The sequence below is a fragment of the Chanos chanos genome, chromosome 14, assembly GCF_902362185.1.
Source record: "Chanos chanos chromosome 14, fChaCha1.1, whole genome shotgun sequence".
NCBI classification, from domain to species: domain Eukaryota; kingdom Metazoa; phylum Chordata; class Actinopteri; order Gonorynchiformes; family Chanidae; genus Chanos; species Chanos chanos.
Window position 1 is genome coordinate 7,221,274 of NC_044508.1, and position 23,024 is coordinate 7,244,297.

At 43.9% G+C, this 23,024-nt stretch overlaps 1 protein-coding gene across 1 annotated transcript in view; it reads left to right on the forward strand.

Moving 5' to 3' along the window:
• Positions 1-10,209: 10,209 nt before the first annotated feature.
• Positions 10,210-23,024, forward strand: part of arvcfb (ARVCF delta catenin family member b) — an 85,839-nt gene continuing 73,024 nt past the window's right edge. The window contains exon 1 of the mRNA XM_030791191.1: positions 10,210-10,389. Coding sequence (XP_030647051.1) covers positions 10,210-10,389 — 180 coding nt within the window. The remainder of the gene's footprint in view (positions 10,390-23,024) is intronic.

Sequence of the window (23,024 nt, forward strand, 5' to 3'; positions counted from 1 at the left end):
GTCTGTAACCCACCTGCAGTGATCAGATTCTCAGAGAGTGAGTGAGCGTGCGCCTAGTGGTTGTTAATCAGAGAAGAGGGTCTCCAACGCTGGACAGCTTCTCTTTAGGACCACAGAAGGCCCCTTTTCGCTGTGGTCTGACAACATGAGGAAAGTTTCATTCCCTTTCATCCCTGATACTGTCTGACTGTGTCTCCATGGCTTTGAATCTATTGCTGGGTGTAGAAGGTATGTAAGTAAATGAAAAGATGGAGTTTTGGGAGGCTTTCTTACTGCTCCTACTGCTGTATGCTGCCCCAGTTTATAATGTGTTGGTGGAGAAAACTTGAACTTGATGGAGGATGGTGGACAACTGCTGAACGTTGTTTTTTTTTTTTTTTTTAGCCATTGTAGGTTAATTTGTGTTGATGCGTAACCACCTCTGTTTAAATGATTACACTTACATAGAGTGAATTCATTCGAGAGTTTTTTTTTTTTTTTACAAAGTGTGTTCAGACCTGCTCTTGAGGGACCAGTGTGTACTTGCTTTACCTGTCGACCTGTACTTGTAGACTGGCTTTATTATCATTTCAACCATATGCAGCTAGTACACAGTAAGATGAAGAACAGCCCTCCAGGACCAGATTTGAACAGCCCATTTTCAAAGAATTAAGGAAACCGGAGACAAAATGGCAGTTACATTCATATAACTGTCAATTAATGAGACATTTTTTATGGTATTATCATGCTTGTAATAAACAATTTTTATAATATTGTCATATTAGTTGCAATAGAACATTCACATAAATGTTTGAACTAGACTATTCAGGAAAATGGCAGATCTGAGTAAACTTTTATTCTGAGTGAGAAGGAAGATTTAGATTTAGAAGATGATAACCCTTCTATGTTTTAGTTCATTTTCAAAATAAATGATAAAGTAAATACTTGGATTGAGGTTGCTATATCAGTCATTCTAAAAGCTTATTTCTTGTCATTTTGCTTATGCCAGGATTTTACATTTTACAAGTATGAGAAATAATTTCATCATTCTTTTTCATTTTTACGCATAAACCAGTATCTTAAACACGTCACATATTCAGCGTACTTCTGAAGAAAACCCTTTTAATCGGCAAAAATTCTCTCAGATCTTTCAGCCAAAATATTCGGCATGCAGATCTATTTACTGATTTGTATTTCCCAGGCTTTTGGGGGGGGGGGGGGGGGGGGGACCAGTCGGCTCTGATAAAAAATGACACGCGCAGAGACACAGTCCGCACCCTACCGGATAGTCAAAGGGATGATGAAACTGCCAGAGCTGTTCTTCCCCCCTCTCCCAGACCCACACTGGGCTTATGGGCCTCTCACAGGGCTTATCGATACTTTTTCTCTAGAAGTGTTTTTTTTATTTTTTTGGTTTGTATGCTTTGACACTTTGTTTTGGTTTCAGAGCCTCTCTCTTTTTTTTATCTCCAGGATGTTTTTGATCAATCTGGTTCAGCCTTTTCTGGAGAAAAAAAGATAAGTTACTGAAAGTTGACTGAGCTGCAAGATATACAGGATTCCTCCCCCCACCTTCTTTTTTTCTTCGTTTCTTCTGGGGTTTTTTTGGGGTGGGGGGGGGGCGGGGGGCTGAGGAAAAGGTCAGACAGGTCCGAGTACTTTATGCTCACAAATTGAACCACTTCTGCTGACCCGTGCGTCAGAAGACAAGCCCGGAGTTGAAGGGCGGTAATTTTCAGAAGGAATTCTCAATTATCCGCCTCGGCTCTGCTCCAACACGATGGACGGAAAAGAAAGGGCATTTGTCGGAACGACGCCCGAGCCTTGACGCTTTCGATCAGAGAGAGGAAAAAAAAAGTGGCCGGCGGATTACCTCTCAACGAAAAGCAGCCTTTTGCTTTTGCTTTACTTTCGACTGAACTTTCGACAAAGCCTTACAAGTTATTTCAGGATCCATGGGCTCAAAATGTCATTTTGTCTTCATGCTTATTGAATACTACTTTTGATTTTGGCTGGGGTGTGTGTGTGTGTGTGTAGTGTGTGTGTGTGTTGGGTAGGACGGGAGGGTGTGTGTTAGCATTTTGAGGAGAATTACGTCCAGAAGTTCAGAGGTGCTTGCTTAGGTTTCTTGATTGTTTTTTGTCAAAATCTTGGAAATTCAGTTGGGGGTTAGCAAAAACTGTGCTGCCCGGGCAGAATTTCTGACGTTCACCCCTGCCAAGCATGTCGTTGTGAAACTGGCAAAGAGCAGCATGAAGAACTCTTTGTTGAAGGATTTGCGAAGGTTACCCAGTGTTAATTAGAGATCGTTATCGTCATTAGCAAGTGTCCAACTTTGGCAGGCGATGCCAATTACGCCTGACGACCTGAAGCTCCAAACCAAAGAGTGTTAGTGCAGTTTTTTTTCCCTTTTTTCCATCCGTTCTGCAAACCTTCTTGGCTAATTTGTCCTTGTCAGAGTCCTTGTTGGAACACTGAGCATTTTAGAGACAGTAGGGTCAAAACGAATTGACTCGCAAGTTGATTTTTGCACTAAATGTCAAGAACTATAGTTCAGAGTTGTTTTTTGGGTGGACTGATTTCTGAAATTTTCTGCTACAGTGAATTTTTAACATGTTGTCTTAAATCTGGATGCTTGTCTTGTTCTATCAGAGAGGGATCCAGGCTAAACCAACCTCTGTGGGTGATGTGCAGAAGAACTAAGCTAAAGTAGCATCTGCTTTCTGGCTTCTTGTATATTGCCTGTCACTGCCTGAACACACACAAACACACACAACTTCTGTAGCTGGATCTGGTTGAAGTAATGTTGTCACCCTAGCGCTGCTATTGTGATTCTGCAATGACTCATACCCTAAGAGAAAACTGGGAACCCAGCTGTCATTCTGCCCCCTAATTAAGACTCCTCTCTGAGCCCTGAACCACACGCACACACACACACACACACACACACACACACACACTCACAAACACGTCTATATAAACCACAAAACTTAACATTCCGGCCACATAGCACATAGATAAAATTTTTATTTCTGCCTAAAAAAAAATCATGTTTACAGTTGTACGTCTGTCTTTCTTATCTTGTTTATTTATGTGACTGACTTGACACTTGTAGAATGCCAGCGCAGCGTTCGAAGCCTTTGTGGTTGTGGGGTTTTTTTTTTTGTTTTTTTTTTGCCATCTCCGAGCGCAGGCGTAGCGCGCGTAATCGTTATTCCGTGCCCGTCTGTGCCGCGGTGCAGCAGACGAAAGCTGTGTGATAGCTAACGTTGCCTGGCTTAGCTTCACCTTTTTGATGTTCACTCCTGATATCCAGCGGCACTTTAAACTCATCTGTCCTTGAAGTAAAAGGAACGAAAGAATCCCTGATGTGAAAGGATATTACAGTCTCAGGTGGACCGAGAAAGTTTTTAAGAAAGTTGAGTTCGACAAATTAACCTTGGACTGTTGACAGTAGCATCGAAATAAACAAATTAAATTCCACCATTATCGGGTCTTATAATGGAGCTTCCTTTTCTCTAGGGTCTTTGGGTTCTCGTAGTTAACACTACCTCCAAAAGAACCAATTTTGATTTTTTCTTATTTATTTATTTATTTGTTTGTTTGTTTGTTTGTTTGTTTATTGATGGATGATGCAACAGTGAAAAATCAAATTGTTGGCTCTTTATCTGTGCCACACAACACTGGGCTATGAGCGTAGCTTCACAGTTAGGCTTCTACTGGCACGGATCATGCAAAATTAGCCATGTAAATTGTTTCTAAATCGCAAGATGAAAATTGCAGTTTTCTCACAATTCTGGTGTTGTTCAAGAAACTAGAATACCGCATCATGTGGAATCTTCTGGAAAGGGTGACTGGTGATAAATAGGAAAGGAAGCAGATCTGGACCAATTCTTTCAAAAAGCATTACTGTATTATGAGTGTATGCTGGTAGCAGTGTAGCAACATTATGTGAAAAATCACTCCAGTTTCAGGCTCAGTGTCTGTTTGTAGAAGTAGACACAGAATTCACTGCAGTTCTGACACATTTTGACTGTCTCTTTTTCTTTCTGTCTGTCTTTTTCTTTTTTTTTTCTCCTTTCTTTTCTTTTCTTTTCTCACAACCAGCTGCTTTGTTGGGCTGATTTGACAGGGAGGACAGCCAAAGACCGTCTGCTCGAACCCTGAACCCCCCCTCCCCTCCCCTCTCCCACAGTCAACAGGAACTACCAGCATCAAAGGTATCTTTTCTCCCTCCTGTTTGTTCTTCAGTCAAATAATTAGTGCATCTCAGATACACTGATGTGTTTATTTATCCTATTTAAAATGCCTGATGTAACATGTCAGCGTCAGGGTGAGGGAGACGGTTTTCGTGATGGCAGTGTGTGTGTGTGTGTGACAGAACTAACGTGTTTTTCTCTAATACAATTACACTTTTAGAGGCTTGCGCTCACAGGAGAGTGCCACTATAGAAATGCTTAATGAGACCGAATAAGCTGATGAGTTTACTCCTGGATCAAGCTCTTATTAAAATAGTTTTTTCTTGTTTTGGTTTTTTTTTTTTTTTTTTTTTTAATTCTGAATGCAGATGACTGAATACTCATTGCTGTATTTTCATTAAAAATTAAACATGTTGAATTTAAACTGTTTGGATCTAACAGAAAATTACTTAATCTTTCAAACTCCTTTAAGAGACTATGATGTCATCGTTCAAACTACTTCATCTCTAAAGATCTCCAGCAGAATTTGTCCAATCCTGAATCCCTTCAGCACGATCAAATTAGACATTTAACCTGTCCTTTTGTGTTATGAAAATTTGAATATAATGTGAATGTGATTCGCTGACATCTTTGAAATCACTTTTTAAAAAAAAAAAAAATACATGAGACATCTCTCGTTTTTGATTAAATGAAATTTTATCACAATGAAAAGTACAGTGAGAAATCGTTTGATCTTTGTTGAATGAGGGCCAAGGACAGAACTTTCCAGCAACTGACAAGTTTCTCATAGCAACAAGCATATGGGCTCCATACTCTCTGCTAAAGTGTGAGAATTCTGACTCTGTGTGTGTGTGTGTGTGTGTATTTGCATGTATGCGTGTGAACCGCATGAGTGAGACTCAAACTGTCTGGTAGTTTCTTCACCGTGAAGCACTTCAAAGAAAACCAAGGAAAAAAAAGGGAAGACAAAGACGAACCGTAAACAAAAGCGTCTCTTCTCCTCTTTCTTCTTTTTTTTTTTTCTGTAAACTTATCAGCATTTGGTTCCTCATTCCATCCTAGGCTTTTATTTATCCTGCTATCTCTCTGCTTTAGCCTGTAGCGGATTAACGTTTCCTTTAATATTGCAGGCAGGACAACGCTTTGAATCCTAAATTGGAGGCAAGATCGACTGTTTGGTGGCAGCTTGTTTCTTTCTTTTCATTCATTTTTTTTTTGTTTGTTTGTTTGTTTTGGTTTAACGATAGAGCAGATCTTCAAAGGCAGTCGGGATGACTTGTCCGGTTACACCTATTTAAAAATACACTGGGAGGTTTTAGCCTTTGTTTTCTTTTCTTTTCTTTTTTTTTTTTTACATTTTAATTTCTGTCATTTTGACAGATCCTCAGCTCCTCTTTGCAGCCTGATGGGGTGTTTATTAGATTTTGACAGTCTTGTCTCTCTGTTTCCCAAACCACTGCCCGTTAATGGCTTAAGACAGCAGAGACGTCTAATGGTTACGGATGTCAGACTCATCCGCTAATGAAGCTCTCCCTGCCACCAGGAGTCGTCTTGTTTTTGTTGTTTCTGTTGTTGTTGCTGTTGTTTTTTCTCTTCCTCACTGCAGTAACCTGCTGGGTGTGAAGTAGACAGGCTGATCTTTCTGTGGGGTACTGATTTGAGATGATCACCCCCAAATGTACCTCTCTTCCCCTTCCCTCTGTCCTTTTTGATGCTTCACATTTGAGTTTTTTTGTGTTTCCAATTCTCAATACTCTCAATACACACACACACTCAAACACGCACACACGCATGCACGCAAACACAGAGTTATACCCAGTTAAATTCAGCGATTCCTTTGTTTCCTTCGAAAACATTACAAAACAAAACAAAAAAAACCTAAACCTAGAAGATGGACCTCTTAAGTGTTCTCCGGCTGTGTGGAACTGGGATGCTGTGATGTTTAAAAACTTCCCAGACTATTTATTCCATGTGCTGCTGTGTGCACGGTAAGGAAACAGATTTAATGCATTTCATAGTCTGATCCTGGAATAACGCTGCACAATGTCTCTTATATGGGACATTTATTGTGTAAATGTCTTATGGATGAGCAGGTGCACAGAAAGGGAACAGAGAAATGCTCTTTCTAATCTTTTCAGAGGGACGCAGGTGTCTTTTAAAAGCGCTTTGCCGCTGTGATTAGGACCCCCATACAGCCCCCCCCCCCTTCCCGTCCCATAAGGGGTATCAGGTGGATTTAGACAGGAGATTGATTTGACTAGTTACTGCTCTCAGTGGGGCTGATCAGAATTAGCAGGGGATTGGCTGGAGGTTAATGAAATGGAACCAGAGTCTAATTTGAGGGGTTGGCTGGGACGTGTCTCTGTGACCAATTATCTGTCTAGCCGCCATCTCCAAGCCCTCCCTCCCCGAGAACAGACTCCATCAGATCTCATTCCTGGGCCCATTTGTATCAAGCATGACAGAGTAAGAGTAGGATCAGCTTCCGCTGGTCCATAACACATTCTCTATTGTGAGTATGAAAGGCCAAAACTGATCCCAGGTCAGTAATCTAACACTGACACGCTTGATGCGTACGACCCTTCCTCTCCAGTGAGTTCAAGATGTAGGAACCTCATGAAACATGTGAGTGTCTCCTCATACAAAATCACGCTGGAACATTTTCAGTGTCTTAAGAGTCTCGACTGTGCCACTCATCTGCCGTTCCACAATTCGCCCGAATTGATTTTGCACACCAAACCTCCTCACATATGCTCCGTGACGCTTTCAGGCCAACTGAGGGAACCACATTCTCCGTTTTCCAGGAAACGTTTTATGCATGTATGCTTAGGTAATGTGGAGCTTGAATGGGATTGTGTTCCAGTTGCTATTCTGAGAGTTCTGCACTGTGGTCCGCCATTAAATTCATTGAAACCGCAGGCAGTTCTGCTTTCTTCTCAATAAAAAAAAAAAAAAAGAAGGAAAAGAAGTAAAAAAAGAAAAGTCAGAAAGAAAAAGGAAAAGAACTGGAGAAGAGTGAGACTTACGTGTGGCCATGTAGGGGTTTCCCCAAGGTCTGATGAGGAAGCTGCGGAGAATTCATCATTGAGTTTTTTTTTTTTTTTTCGCAACAGAGGAGCATTTGAAGGTAACTACTACTGCAGCGTTTCATCTCCAGAGCCAAAGCCGAAAACGTACGGCAGGGTCCGTGCGCGCGTCTGTAAATTTATTACCGGGCTATTTTTAGCAACGCTGGCTTGCGCTTGCCATACATTTATCACGAAGGAAAAGCCCACGCGTTCACGCACGGATCCCGGGGCTCATTAAGTTACCGCATTCGCCTAATGCAGAAACACAGGCATATATTACTGTCTCTGGTAAACAATGTTTACCTTTTTACTCAAAAAAAAAACCTTTCAATGCCTTATTGTTGCTCTTCATTTCATTTCAGTGTATAGCTGGTCTCCATAATAACTCTGTATTTCACAAATTCAACTGCGAGAAGAGGTTGTGTGGAATATATTAGCGTGGAAAGCTATGCTGCGTTAAAGTAACGCATACAATTGAGTAACAACCAGACAGAAAACATCAGAAGTAATACGGGAGAACACTGTAACAAATGTAACAATAAAATACCACAGAGCCCGGGTGCTTTGCAAATGTCGCTGCAATATTAATACCCAAAATGTGAGCAAGAGATTTGGAGCTATTTTTAATATAAGATATATGGCACATAAATATTTTGTCGGTGAGGAAACTATCTAAGCACAAACCACGGTGTTGCCTGTGAGAATATTTTTAATATTATTTTTCATATATTTCTAACGTTGTACGCGAATGCGCCGGTCCCGCTTGAGCAGAAGGTTAAAGAGCTCTTCTTCTGACATTTTCCTCCGCAGATTCCAGACTATTAGCAAACATTTGGTGCCCTAATGCCTTCACCCAGGCCTCTATGGTGGAGCCGAAATTCTTCAGATCCATTTCTTAGTCTATTTTGAGAGCAGTCCAGGAGTCAGCGGTGAGGACAAGAGAAGCAGGCATAGCTAAAATGCTTTCCATGCTCTCTGCTTTGGGTCAGGCTAACGGTAGGGACTATAACTGTCCTCCTTATCGCTATACTGCATCAGAACCGTGGGAACAAGCGCCAGAGAACTTAAGTGGACTTAACGGACAAGCTTACAGATAAGGGAAACGTCTGTTGGCGCTACAAATGTAGCTCTCTGTGTATATCTCAAGAAATTATTTTTTTAACCGCCAAAACGAAACAGTCTCCTCAGGGTCATGTTTCCTTAAGTACAGGTTACAGTAAATCCATTAAATGATGGGTTTTTAAGACTGATTGTAGTTCTTATAATGTGTGTTAACTGATACCACGTAATGGCAAGTAACAGCTTATTGTAACAATGCCATGCAATATGATTTAAGACTACAGGAGGGAAGCTCTAGAACAGGAGGGAAGTTCTAGAACAGGAGAGAAGCTCTAGAACAGGAGGGAAGTTCCAGGCCACTCCAACTTTGTCCCCCATAAGTATTTCATTGTTTCTTAATACTAGCACTACACTGCTGCTATGCGTTTAAAAAAAAAAATGCAGATTTTGGGTTACAATATGCTCTTTCTTGGGTAAGTTATCCGTCAAAGGCAAACAACAGTATGTTATGCAATGGTTTTGACTACGGGTGGTGTGTTTTCTCTTTAAAGGGCAAAGCCAAAAAGAGAAGGAGTAGGGTGATAGCCCCAAAAATTCAACGTTTGAGACTCCAGACTCCAGGGTAGGAGGTATTTACTGCCATACCTCACAATGGGCGTCGTGTCGGAGCTGCGTTCAAGATAAATAAATGATCAGCTAGAAACAAACATCAAAGGCGACTGCTCGGCTTCAAAGAGAACCGAGCTTTTTTTCCCCCCTGCAGTTCCTCTGGAGAACGGCGCGGGAGTGTGTGTGTGCGCGTGCGTGTGCATGCGTGTGTGTGTGTGCGTGTGAGTGTGTGTGTGTGTGTGTGTGTGTGTGTGTGTGTGTGTGCTTTGGAATACGCCACCACTCACAACCTGCTTATGAAATCAAATCTATTAATCTACATTATGATTCTGCCATAAACCTACCCCTTCATATCCTCATTCAAACCTTTATTCTCTGTCTCTCTCTCTCTCTCTCTCTCTCTCTCTCTCTCCCTCAGGTTTAACTTGTGTCTTATGTGCAGTCTGCTTTGGGTCCTTGAGCAGGGTTCTGATACTAGCTGTGGTGGTGTCTTTCTCCAGCGCTTTTATTTTCCTGTCAGTGTTCCGGGGGAATGGAGGAGTGCATTTCTGTTTTGTTTGAAGCCGAGTCTTAACTAACCCTTTTCTCTCTCTCTCTCTCTCTCTCTCTCTCTCTCCCTCACTCACTCTATTTCTCTCTCTCTCTCTCTCTCTCTCTCTCTCTCTGTGTCTCTGCAGCGTCTCTGCTTTGCTGTAGCTGTTGGGCATCTCCTCTCTCTCTGTTTCCGCTGGGGGATGTCTAAAGTCTAACTTCCTTATCACTCCTCTAACCGTTAGGTGTGTATGAATGCTTGTGAACTCTAACTCAACTTTCACCTCCATTTTTCCTCTTTAATTCTGTCACTCCTGTTCCCTCTTTCTCCCATTTGGTTACAAAGTAGGAGTTGGGAGACTTGTGTCTGCATAAGCAATACTGTCCTTATAATTCAGTGTGTAGTCTGACGGCGTGTGAACTGTGGCAGTGCTTTGGTTTTGGGTTGGATTGCAGCTGTACAAGCGTTACTCTTAATAGATGTGTCAGAGTGGAGGAATTTTACTTTTTACGTAAATTCTTAGGCTAAAAAATATAATGTCAGTTTCAGTGATTGAGGGTGTAAACAGCTCTGTTTACATTGCAGATTAGATTTTAAACCCTCTCGGTTACATCCGTGTATCGATGTATAACTTCAGATTTAAGGTCCAATCTGTGCTGATAATGAGTTGATTGTTCTCTTGACCCAACTGATGACCCCTCTCTCTATCTCCTGCTGAACCCCTGCCCCAACAATCAGTACACCCCAAAAATCGGGCACTGCCATGGACGACTATGACATGAGGTCAGCGGCCAGTATCCTGGCCTCGGTGAAGGAACAGGAGGCCCGTTTCGAGCGTCTGACTCGTGCCCTTGAGGAGGAACGCCGAAACGTCTCCCTCCAGCTGGGCGGGGCTAAGCTGGGTGCCAGCCAGCCGTTGCCGTGGCAACAGGTGGTCATGCAGGTAAATGTCGTTACCAGCACAAGCCGGTCCTCCCGCTTCGCCCGACTGCCTTGCCTGTTCCGACCCCCCTGCTCCCGCTTGATTTGATTGGATATTTAGCATTGTCATTCATCTCCATCTGTGTTTGGACCGGTTGTGGATCTGGCAAAGTGTTTGGTGCTAGTGCTTTGTAGCTTCACACAACCTCCTCATATTGGCTTGCTCAACCTCGTTGTGCTGTGGTTGGTGACTCCAGTTGTTGTGTTGTGATTCATCATCTGTGAATTTTTTTTTTTTGTATTTGAGGATGCTCTTTCTTCCTCTTCCTCTCATCCTCTTATCCTCTCAAACCAATCAGCCAATCCCATTTGTCTCCGCCCAGTGCATCATTCTCTCACCTTACACAACTGATTTGTTTCACTTCTACTGATATTCACTTCTACTGATATTCAATATTTTTGGCTCATCTCTCTTGGAGGTATGTACGTGTCAGACCAAGCATATGTAATTCTCCAAAAATACCAGCGGCCTTCATTGCACATTGATTTACAATCTAAAGCCCTCGTCGCCAATGGCAACACCGCAGCATTCTTCTCAGCTGTCAGTGCCTGCTAATGTCAGGTGTCAGACGGTCTAGATAACCATATGACTCTATCTCTCTCCTGAGGTTTCTTGAGTTTGTCAGCTGTTAACCAGATGCCCCCCCTCCCTCCCTCCCTCCCAACACACACTCCAGCCTCATGCATAGCTCTTGGTTTAGCTGAATGAAATAAACTGAATGCCGTCTACAATCAGCCAGTAAAGGATGGGTTCTGCTTCCGAGTTTGGGTATTGTCAAGATTTTCTTCATTGTTTCCAACACTGCTTCTTTCACTCAAGGGTCCTGCAATGCTGTATTGTGGCTATGCCCTTCATAAAAAGGACTATACACATAAAACCAAACTGAACCTTGCTATTGTATGCTATGTACGCATTATTCTTACTTAAGGTCTTGGTAATGTGACGTCTTTATTCATTCATTTACTGCTTCTTATCTCTCTCTTACTTTTTTTTATGCCGAGTGTATTTTCGCAGCTCTGGAATTTTCTCTCTCTTTTTCACGCCTCCGCACATCATAGTCATGCACCTAACACATGTCTGGCTTCAAGGTCTCCTCAAACACCATCAAAAAGACCACCATGCATCTGATGTCGATTTTGACCGGAACAGGGGGCAAATCTATCACTTAACATCCGTTCGCATCGCGGGCAATACACAGATGTGATCATAAATGAAGACGCAAAATTGGACCTGAGGGCCCCGACGCAATTACCTAATGGATTTTTAGAAGGGGAGAAATGTGTTGATGGAGCTGAGTCGGCTGACTGCAGAAGGCACTCACGTTCTTGCCTTTCACGCGTTCCTTTGAGCGTAGTAATTGAAGGGAAGGGCGTCAGAAGACTCTCAAAGAAGGTAACGAGCGGCCTGGGAACTGAAATTCGAACCGGTTCGAAATAAATAAATAAAAAAAATAAAAATAAAACACCAGAACGTGCTTTTGATTCCGGCAGGAGGTTCTGGAAGCTTCCTCTCCTTCCGCCTCTGCTCATAAGTGTGATGTGGGAAATATTAGCGTGAGATTTTTTTTTTTTTTTCGGCGAGAGAGCTCGCCGGCTTTCGTGTAAGACCTAATCTTTCACGTGATGATTGAGCGAGAAGGCCCCCTTAATTCGCAGGCTCTGAAATGTAGGTAGGTACTCACTGGTTTGGTTCGCTCTGCTATTTAAAGTATAGCTTCAAGACCTGGTCCATTTTGTGATTAATGGAATAGCAAGTTCCCACTAAGTAAAAGTGATGTGCCACTTTTTCAGACAGTGGCCCCGTTTGCCTCTAAAATAAAGACGTTCTGCCTCATTGGCTCAAGCTTTCAGGAAGTCTGTCGGTTCACTCATTTTCTTTTTTTCATCCCTCTTTCTGCCCTGACCCTGTACATCCTTCTACCACCACCTCTGTCTTTTCTTTTTCTCTCCGTTTTTTTTTTTTTTTTTTTTTTTTTTTTTACAAATACCAGCTTTATAAGTTGGATTATCCATTGACAAAGGTCATGTTTATTTCAGCTCTTCATATTTTCTGTCTCTTTGCTTGAACGTAATTGATTTTTTTTTTTCATTCGCCTTTATAATTCTCCTTAAGAAAAAGGTCACACGTTGACAGATTGCCACACGGGAACTGAATCGACTCTATGACCTTGTCTTAGTACAAGATTGCCCTCTCCTCTCAAACACGCCACATTTAACGGCCCACTTCTGTTCAACACGTTTTTTTTTCTTTTTCTTTTTCTTTTTCTTTTTTAAACATCCAAATGCCATTGGCTGAATGCACACAGATTACCCGGTTCACTATCTTATCATTTCGACCTTATATGGAATTCAGATGGTATAGTCAGAGACTCACAGTCTGGAATAAGCGTCTGTACGGATTTGGTGAATACGTCTTTTTTAAGAGATGGATGCAGATCACAGGCTTGGTTTGGAACGGTAGACAACCGTAGGTTAAATGTCTATTTAAATTACCTTGCGTAACGTTTTGGCAGTCGTGCTGCTGTGCTAAGGGAAACCGTACATCAGACCTCGTAACTGGAACGTTCCAGATCGAACCCCAAACACCTGAATAAGAGACTTAACCCAGGGGTTTCTCCGTAAGCCCATGACCTTTGGCATAAAAACTAGGAACTGTGCGTCACTCTGGAGAAAATCATCAGCGGAATGCATAAATGGAGATGTGATACAAACTTTGTAAAAAAGGATTTGAGGAGAGGTCAAAGCAGCCGTGAAAAGGGGGGGGGGGGGGGGGCTTGCTGTTTTCTAAGAGGTGAGTAATTGCAGAGATTGTGTGTGTGGTGAGGAAAAGTTCAGAAGGACTGTGAGTCATAGAATAACAGAAGAATCTGTAATCTGTTTGTCTGCAGTGACATGCGTGAGCTGGCCTTGTGACTGTAATAGAAAACTTTAACCCCTGTCCTCGCATGCCTGCAGTGGATACAAAGACCCCCCCCCCCCCCACACACACACCCCAATCTCTCTCTCTCTCTCTCTCTCTCTCTCTCAGGGAGCTCAAGCGTCTCGTAAATCACCTGATAACAATGCAAGTCGCCCCCACCCGCCCCCCCACACTCAGTCACACACACCTCCCGTCCAACCCTACACTCCCACGACTGCCCCCCCCCCCCCAATCCCTACCCCGCACCACCTAGGCCTCCCAGCGGCATTTAGGAAAATTCTCACCTCCACTAAACATATAATTACCATGGTGTGAAAACAGCTCACATTGTTTATTGACCCTCCCTCCCTCTCTCTCTGCCTTTCTTTTCTCCTCCTTTGTCTTTCTCACAGCTTTCTCTCTTTTAATTCTCTCTAGTTCTCTCTCTCTCTCCCTCTCCCTCTCGTTCTCTCTCTCACACTCACACACACACACACACACACACACACGCAGAAAGACGATTCAAATTTTCAACTGTCACACCTCCTTAAACGAAGGAAAGTCTCTCGAGAATCCTTCAGCGTAAATTGGGTTTGTTTTACCTCCCAGAATGTTCGAGCGTGACTTCTCTTTAAATGGAATTTTTCCAAAACACACGCAGAGATCTGCCAAAGTCGCATCTTTCAAAAAAGAAAGGAGGAGAAACAACCCCCCCCCCCACCCCGCAATGAACCGTCTTTAACCCAGTGTAGCAATGACCCTGTCTACACAATAAATGCCCTGATGCAAAGTCGGGGAGTCACTCCTCAGCCTAGTCCCCTGTGACTGTGTGTTTTCTCTTTGAATCTTTACGATGACTCTGACGGTCTGTGGAGGCCTCTGAAGCTCCTCCGTATTGCTTCACTCAGTTCACCGCTCGGCCGGCGTAGAGGAACAACAGGAATACGTTCTCGTAGGGGTCGAGAAAAAGACGCGTTCCTCTCCTTTTTTTTTTTTTTTTTTTTTTTTTTTTTTTCAAGCTGGGTGAGGAAGGGGATCCATCTTTTGCGTTTTCGCTCCGTTAGCATTCCCGCGAGACGGCTCAAACGCGGCCGACCCTCGCGTTTGCTTACCCTGCGGCCGTCTGGCCGTCGCCCACGTCTCGGTTTTAATCACGGCCCATTAAAATCATTAAACGCTCTCGAAAAGTCTGAAAGTTGTCTGAAAACCCTTGCTTTTTTTCGTTTTCTGTATGGAGCTCTGAGGCCGGAGATTGAAAGCGTACGTAGACATGTCTCATCTGTCTGGATGTGATTATCAGCCAATAAAATGCTTTGTCCAAATGTCAAAACTAGCAGGTGGGAAATGTTCTCTTTGATGAACAGAATGGGAATCTATTATCCAGGGGCCTCCACAGGGTCTTGATTAGATGAATCAGATTTGTGTGTGTGTGTGTTTGTGCATTGCCCACCGCTGATAGAAGCAGTTGCCTTGTGTGAGAGACACTGTCACACCCTGAACGGGTCATATGTTTAAAATAAGGGTGCCCCGGTTTTACTAGACCCCTCTGCGACTTGAGGAATTTGACCTTTTGACCCCCCGTGTACATATATAACCAGGCCATGTGTGTGTTTGTGTGGGAGCGAGAGAGTGTGTGTCGTCTCTCAAGTTTGGGACTCAAATTGAAAACAGTTGGAATTCCAAAAATCCGTCAGACATGAAAAGAAGCGCCCGCGTCAGCTTCAAAGACAAAGTTTTATCGTGCTCGTACGTTACAGCGAAGAGTGTCGTGGTTTTACGAGGTGTGTCTGTTAAAAACCAAATGAGAGTCTAACACAAAATGTGTCACTAATTATCATTTAAAAATACACTTATTATTTCAGTTACTTCTCAGTATTGTTATTCTACTAACCTTTTTAGAACATTTAAATGTGACCCTTTCAGGAAGTACAGCGTATGGCGTTTACTGCCAACTCTTATCTTATTTTCCCCCCTGCTGCGCATTTGCGTGACCCATAACACCGGCCCCCCCTCCCCCTAGGTATGCGTTCGTTTTTATTTGCGTCACCTTTGACCTCGTTGTCTTCTTTGCCGCATTCTGCTGAAGTTTGCATCGCTCTTTGTGAGACTGTAAAGCGTGGTCAGATTTACAGTGCATTCCTTCAATCCGCTTCAACGTTTTTCACAAATATGTAACAATGTAACGACTCATCGTTCGCGTCTGGCCTCTGCCGCGTTGATAAACATTGGCCGTCTGCATGGCGCAGGACAAAGGAAGCCTGTCTGGGTCCGCGTTTTTGTCGGCCTCTAGACTGGCACCAGACGGGTTTGGACCAATCGACTTCTCTCGCTGGCTCCTACGGCTCTGAACGCTTTAGTACGTCTGCCGTCTCATATCAAAACTCTCGGCGGACCTGAGGCGGAGAACAGGATGATTTGAAGGAGGAACACGATAACCGAAGGAGAGGATGTTCCCATATTCTGGAAGATGTCGACAGTTATTCTGAGAAATGACACGGCTGTCGGTTTAAATGAGGCTAATGATTCTAAGCTTCTGATGTTGTCTTCATGACATCACCATAATCTCCTGTATTCTGTTCTACTAGAACTGAACGAACCTCATTTTTCACCTCTGCTGACTGACAGTCATTGTTCTTAGAGGAATATACAAAGCAGAGTCTGTTCATATGTGTTTCACATATACTGTAGCTCCTGGTGAATCTTTATCTCTCTCTCTCTTTCTCTCTTTTTGTGGATGAATTTGTTGGTGCACATTTTCCGTCATTTCTTGGCACGTAACTGTTCATGGTATGTCGACTATGTAAATTGTAGATAAGCTGAATTGAGAGAAATATATGTGGGAAGTTTCTATATTTACTGTTAGTGGTGTGTATTCTTGGATGCGATGTATATAAACTTCTTATCTTGCTGAATTGCTTCTTTTCAGCAGAGGAAAACTTGTAATGAGGAAAGTCATTAGATGTGGTTTGTGTGAGAGTGCTGCAGTGCTTGGCTGAATGGATTCTCTTACATAACATGCTCCACAAGCATTGTATATGTATATGCATATGTATTTATGCATAAACAGCCTACTGTATGTGATGAGTGCCTCTCTCTCTCCGCCTTTCCCTCTCTCTCTCTCCCTCTCTCTCTGGCCCTCTTTCTCTCTCTCTTGCTCTCTCTCTCTCTCCCTCTCTCTCTCTTTCATTCTCTCTCTCTCTCCCTTGCTTTCTCTCTCTCTTCCCATCATTTCTCTTTTATTTCTCACCTCACCTGTCTCTTTGACTTTCTTCATTCCTTTCTTTCTTTCTTTCTTTCTCTCTCTTTGTCTGTCTGTCTCTCTCTCTCTCTCACTCCCATGATTTAGACAGATTGCAGTTTGGCGGAAGATTCCGGTCTGTCAGACAGTATGATGCTACATTACATTTGAACCTGTCTCACCGTCTGTTGCCTTGGTGTTGGCTGACAGAGCACAAATGACAAATGGCTCTGATTACTTTTGATTCATTATTTATCCCTCCGTTTTTAAACGCGGTAATGCCACTTGGCAAAGCCCATAGAGTGCTCAGCACTGGCAGCAGTAGTAAAAAGAGCTGTGTTATCAATGAAGTATGCAGAGTGACAACTGAAGAGTTGAAATCTGTTAGTATCTTTTTCTTTTTTTTTTCATAGAGAGAGTCTATAGAGAAGCATCTGAGAGGCTCAATTCTAGGTGAAAGCTTGTTACCAGCACACGGGGAACTGAGGCCAAACTTATTTACTGAGCTCTGTGTGGAGCTGTACTCTTGTGCTGTTGCACTGTGTCTAGATATTTTTAGCTCTATTATGGTTCAGAAAAAGCTCTCTCGACTGGGGCCTCTCTGCCTCCCCCAATGAAAAGTGGCCATTCCAGCAGTACCCCCCCAAACACAGACACACATACACACGCACACATACACACGCGCACACACACACACACACACACACACACACCCCTCTTTGTGTTTTTAAGGATATTCACAAAATTAGATTAGAATTCTTTTGCACTGCTGCTCAGAGAATAATGTCTGAAAATCTTTTCCTTTTTTCACATCCTTCTCCTTTTTTTCGTTTTTTTCCCCCCTGTCTCATATTTAGCAGACTTGGAGGACAAAAGGACAAAAGATAGAGCAGAATGGAGAGAGGAGAGAATGTGTGTACAAAAAAAAAGAAAAAAGTTTTGGGGGGCCAGTGTCCACCCCCCCCTCCTTTTGGGCCGTCCTTCTTCAGTTTGCCGGGAGGGCGGGGCCAAGGCATGCTTTCTGTGCTCCAGCTGCGTCTGTCTATCAGACCCCTCCCCTGACCGGGGCCTCATTTGCATAGATGCTGCGTGAGGAGTTACAGAGAGAGAGAGGGAGAGGGGGAACCGAGAGAAAGAGAGAGAAGAACGCCGCTTCACTGACAACACCAGGCAACGGCCGTCTGTCTGCAAGGATTCTATTCACACGCACACACACACACACGCTCATTCTCACTCAAACACACTCACCCCCCCCTCACTCCCTTACACACCACCCTTGTTCTCTCTCTCTCTCTCTCTCTCTCTCTCCCCCCGACACGACCCCTGAAGGTTTTGTTTGCCTCGTCGGGTAACTTTTTTTTTTTTTCACTCACTCACTGTCTGTGTGTATGTGCAGGGGTTTTTTTGCACTCCCTCTCTCTCTCTCCTTCTGGTCTCTTTCGGGATACTCGCGACACTAAAGGATTTGGGTTCTACTGTTGGACTGTCTGGAGCTGCTTTTTTTTTTTTCTCAAATCCTTCTGCCGGACAATTCCACCGTTACGTTTCTCAGCATCTCCGCTCATCAGACGTGGAGGCGGTTGTTTTTTCCTCTCTCTCTCTCTGCGAGAGGATTTAGAGCATGTGAGAAAGCAAGACAGAGAGAGAGAGAGAGTGTGAGCAAGAGAGAGAGAGGAGAGGAATACGTGAATGTATGCGTCTGCAGGGAAAGATGGCTTTCACACACTGAGCTGCCTCGGTGCCACTGTTTTAACAGAAGCTGCTCGAATACCTAAGTAACGCAAAAAAAAAAAAAAAAGATTAAAGAAACAGAGAAGAAAAAAAAGAGAACACCCGAACTTTTCGTTAAGCAGGAGGAGATTATTCTTGTCATTTTTCCTGCCCCCCCCCCTTTCCATTTTTTCTTCTAACGGAGGATTGAAGATAAGATTACGGCGATGCCTGCTGAAGTGAAACAGGTCAGTGTTGAGGTTCGTGCCGTCTCCTCTCCTCTTTCAGTGCACTCCGTTTCTCTCTCTGTCTCCCTCCGTTTATTTTTTAATGTTTTCTCTCTATACCTGTGCCTGTTTGTTTATTTAGGGTCTCCGTTTGTTTCCTGGCTTGCCTTTTACTTGATTTGTCCGTTCATCGGCTTGTCCTGTGGGATGTGCAATGCAGAGGTGACGGCACTTGACCTTAATATGTAGCTTAAAATCCTGGAAGATCAAGACGCATTCCCTCTCCCGAACTCTTTGGTCACGAACATGCGCGTCACACGTTGCCTCACGTAGTCTCACGTTACTTTCTGATTCGGGGCGATGTGACGGACGGGGTTCAAAGTGACAGGCAAGTTCCCAGGTGTGTAGTGTGTAACCAGTGTTTACCTCAGTAGCAAGTAACTTTTCTCCAACAGCACTGACGGTGTTCGATTCCGTAACCCGTAGAGCGCACAGCTCTACTTTCCATATAAGCTCATCAACATAATAATTCATATCCTGTCTATCTACGCAGCGAGAACTGACACCTGCTAATAGCATACCGATCATAACTGGCGGAGAGGATGCTCGCGTGGAATGTTCCAGAAGATCCGTCGTCCATACAGAGACATAGGATCGCGTTTAGAATATTGGAGATGATGTGTTGAAAGTTCCTTCTTAAGAATCGGTTATCTGAGAGGGGGGAGATGGTTGTGTGTGTGTGATGTGGTGTGTGTATGTGTGTTTGGGGGTGGTAGTGGGGGTGGTGGTGGGGGGTGTCAAAAAAATGAAGATTTACTGCAGCTGAAACAACTGTCCACCCCCCCCCCCCCTTTTTTTTTTCTCGCCTCCCCAATGCTTGTAAGATCAGTGATCACAAACCCCAAGGCATTTGATCCCATTGTTTTCTGACTTGGCTCATTGCTTGGCAAAGCCGTTCGGATATCAAAGGAATGTGGCCTTTTATAGGTGCGCTTGTCTTTTGTGGACGTGCCAGGGTCCGTGTGTGTGTTTGTGTGTGTCTGAGAGGGAGAAAGAGAGAGAGCGCATGTGTATATGTGTGTTGTATTTGAGTGCTGTTTCCCCGCCAAGCTTACTGCAGTATTGCCCTGGAAGTCAAGAGTGTACCCTATTGGTGTGCTGTTGCACTCAAAATAATCTTTTTTTTAAAACTATACTTGACATATATATGAAACATATTTAAGACAGCCAACAACTGTTTTCGGGTCGCCCCACCTGACCTGAGCTCACGGATTTTAGTTGTCATGTTGCTGGCACAGAGAAACATTCTGACACATTTTCACTCGACTCTGTTAATCTTTTAACCGTTAACGCAGTGCTCCTCGAGAATGGACAGAGGCTCTCCTTCTCCACTTTTCTTCTCTTTCGTGACTGCTCTCCCACCTGTCGTAACCGTTGGCGTGTCTTCACGTGTAAACATCAAATCTTTTTTCTCGAACCTAAACCTGACACCTTTAGGGTTACGCCGCTGTGACACTGCGACTTAGCCTGCCCCTAAAATGGAGATGGAGGGTGTGGAATGTGTGCTGACCCTGTTAAAGACTCACTCGCCACGGAGATTCCTTGAATACCCCGGGGGTTCGATCGCGCTCACCAAAACTCTACGGCACCTCTGCAGACCTCTCCTCAAACTCCACAGGGGATGGCAGGGGCCAGCGGTGGGCACCTGCTCTGGTTGGGCTGTTCCTCTCCCACTTCGCATTGGGGTGGGTGTAAGCCCCCGGAGTCATTTGTAATAGTGTGGAAATTTATGGAGAGATTTTTCCTTTGATTGATATGTTTTTGGATTTGCGGTGCCTCTGGAGCTAAGACTGAGAGATCTCGCTCGCCGTTCGTTGTTGTTGCTCTTATTCTTTTAGTGTCATTCATATAGTTTCTGATTTTTTTTTTTTTTTTTTAATCGTTGCCTTTGGGGCTTAGACTAACAGTTTTCACTTATTGCGGTTGCTGTTGTTGTTGTTCGTAATTGGCTTCTGGTCTTTGATTGTTGGTTGAATGCTGGTTCCAAAGGGTTGATTCTGACAGACTTGCTAGCGCTCTACGTGTTTCCGGCAATGTTGCTTGTCCTGCTTTGACTTTCTGTCTTAAAGCGGAAACTGAAATCATGCAAACGCTTTTGACACAAGACAGTGAAGGAAATGTTATATGTGGACCTACATCGTTTTTTCCTTGTATGGTGATGGTTGGCCACTGATTAGCTTTAAAATTGTTCCAAACCCCAAAAAGGAATTGCTTCCCAACCCACAATTACTGCGCCCGAATCCGTCTGTCCGTGTCTGGGTTAAATATAAACTTTTGATACTTCAGTCCTGGCCTTCTCTTCGGTCAGAGGCCGACTCCCTAAACACACCCTACCTTGGGTAAGAACAGATTCTGTGGAATGTAGTTACTGCTGAAGACGTCTAGCAAAAATCAAAACCACCAATGATCTCCTCCTCAAATACCAAGCAAGACTGCTCGTCAATGGAAGGATTTGTGGAAAAAAGAAAAAAAGTTACAAAATTATGTTTCCATCAAAAAAAATTGCGTTCATGTATCACTTAGATGGCCGTTCTCTCGGTCCGTCTTAGGCTCATTTACTGGGATTTGAAAACATATCAAGGCTTGTAGCTTTTAGTCTACTGCCTGCCCTTGATCTTTTTGTTGTATATAAAGCCGGTCTTTCAAAACTCAGACGTCGCCCCAGTTCCTCTGTGTTTGTATCCTCTCCTCCCCACTCATTGCCCCACCCCCCCACCCCATACCACCAATCCACTGCCCCACCACCCCAATCACATCTGTCAAGGTCTGCGACTCCTTTGTGGTGTTACAAATGCTCTGCCCAACATCACTCAGAATCAATACTGAGAACATGTGGAGCATAAGAAGCTGGATTGTGTGGATGAATCATACAGAAATGCCAGTGACCTGTAAGAACACTCAGAATACTACTGATGTGTTGGCTGTACAATGTCTCAATCTCTTTTTGGGAGGGAGAGAGGGAGGGAGGGATGGAGGGTGTTGGCATGCAGGGGAAGTTGGGGAAGTTGGGGAAGTTGGGGGTGGGGGTGATTGGGCTGTAGTTTTGGGTGGAGGCCCTCAGTGGCACAGAGGGCAAAGGAAGAGTCTGGAAGTCGGTAGCTCCAGATGCTTCAGTGTCTTATGGCTGTCTTCCATTTCTCATTTGTTTACAAGGGAAATTCACTTGGGCTTTGAGCTCGAATTTTTCATCACGACCGACTGCCTTTTGAATCTGGCCGTCGACGGAAAAAAGACACAAGGAAAGATAGTGATAGGGAGTTGGAGCTTGGCCAATCATTCAGAAACAATTTGAAAGATCCGTGACCTAGATGCGGCTCGTCCACTCCCGTGCCCGCCGGACTTCCATGAGTCTTCATCACCTTATAGCCCAGAGACTGGTGCCCAGAGCTCCTGAAATACAAGAAGGAATTATGGGTAACAGCTGCGGCCACGTCACCCCTCCCATCCCTCCTCTTCCCTTTTTCCCCTGCCAACCTCTCTCGTTAAACCAAAGACCACTCAGTCTTCATGGGCGGTGTTGCCTCACCCCCGTCGTGTTCCAGTACCGTGTTGCGTTGGGGGTATCCGTGTCGCGCTGGAACGTGTGGCATTCCGAACAGTCCGAAAATGGTACTGGAGGGGGGCCCTGTCACAGAGAGCCAGTGAGGGACTCTGGGTTTTTTTTTCCCTCTTTTTTTTTATTAACGAGTAACACATTATATTGTAATTGTATATAAATCACAAATGTAACATGTGTTAAGCCCACACAAAAACACATATGAGCCCCTTCTCATGAACATGGGCGCAAGAAGATCACAAACTTGTAAACACAGTCTTGGCCCCTGAGATTGGGACTTTTGTAAGTCCAATACCAGTCCATACAGCCGTTGCTATGTGTCCATGGTATCACTGTGGGGCTAATCTGATATCTGACAGAGGGAAATACGTCTCTTAGCAGCAACATGAAGGACATTTGAAGAGCTTGGTCAAGTTGGAATTGATATTTTTTCGCTTGTTGGTACCCAGAACGTAAGAGAAAAATGCTCATTTGGCAAGCGGACAGAAAGACCACCACTGAAGTTTCCCCAAAAGTCCAAAGGCTACCAATAGGGCACATCACAGCTCCTGTCAGATAGTCTCTCTCAGAGTTGCTGTGTTGGTGAATCTGGTCATTGGTTATCGCTCCATGTTTCTCTTGAAGGCAAGAACAGGAAATACCAGCTGCGGCCACAGATGTATGTCATGTACGCATGTGAAGAATTCATGGTGTGGCTATTTGCGGGTTGGCCTTTCTAGCATTATGCTAACAGCTAACCATCTGGGGGAAGACACTAATGAGATTTGTATGATTCCCTCTCTCTCTTTCTCTTTCTCCTTCTCTCTCTCTCGCTCGCGCGTTCGCTCGCACGCTCGCTTCAATCAGCATGCTGGGCACTTTCCCATACTGTGTTTGTTTACTTACCGTGTGTCTACATTTCAGTGCT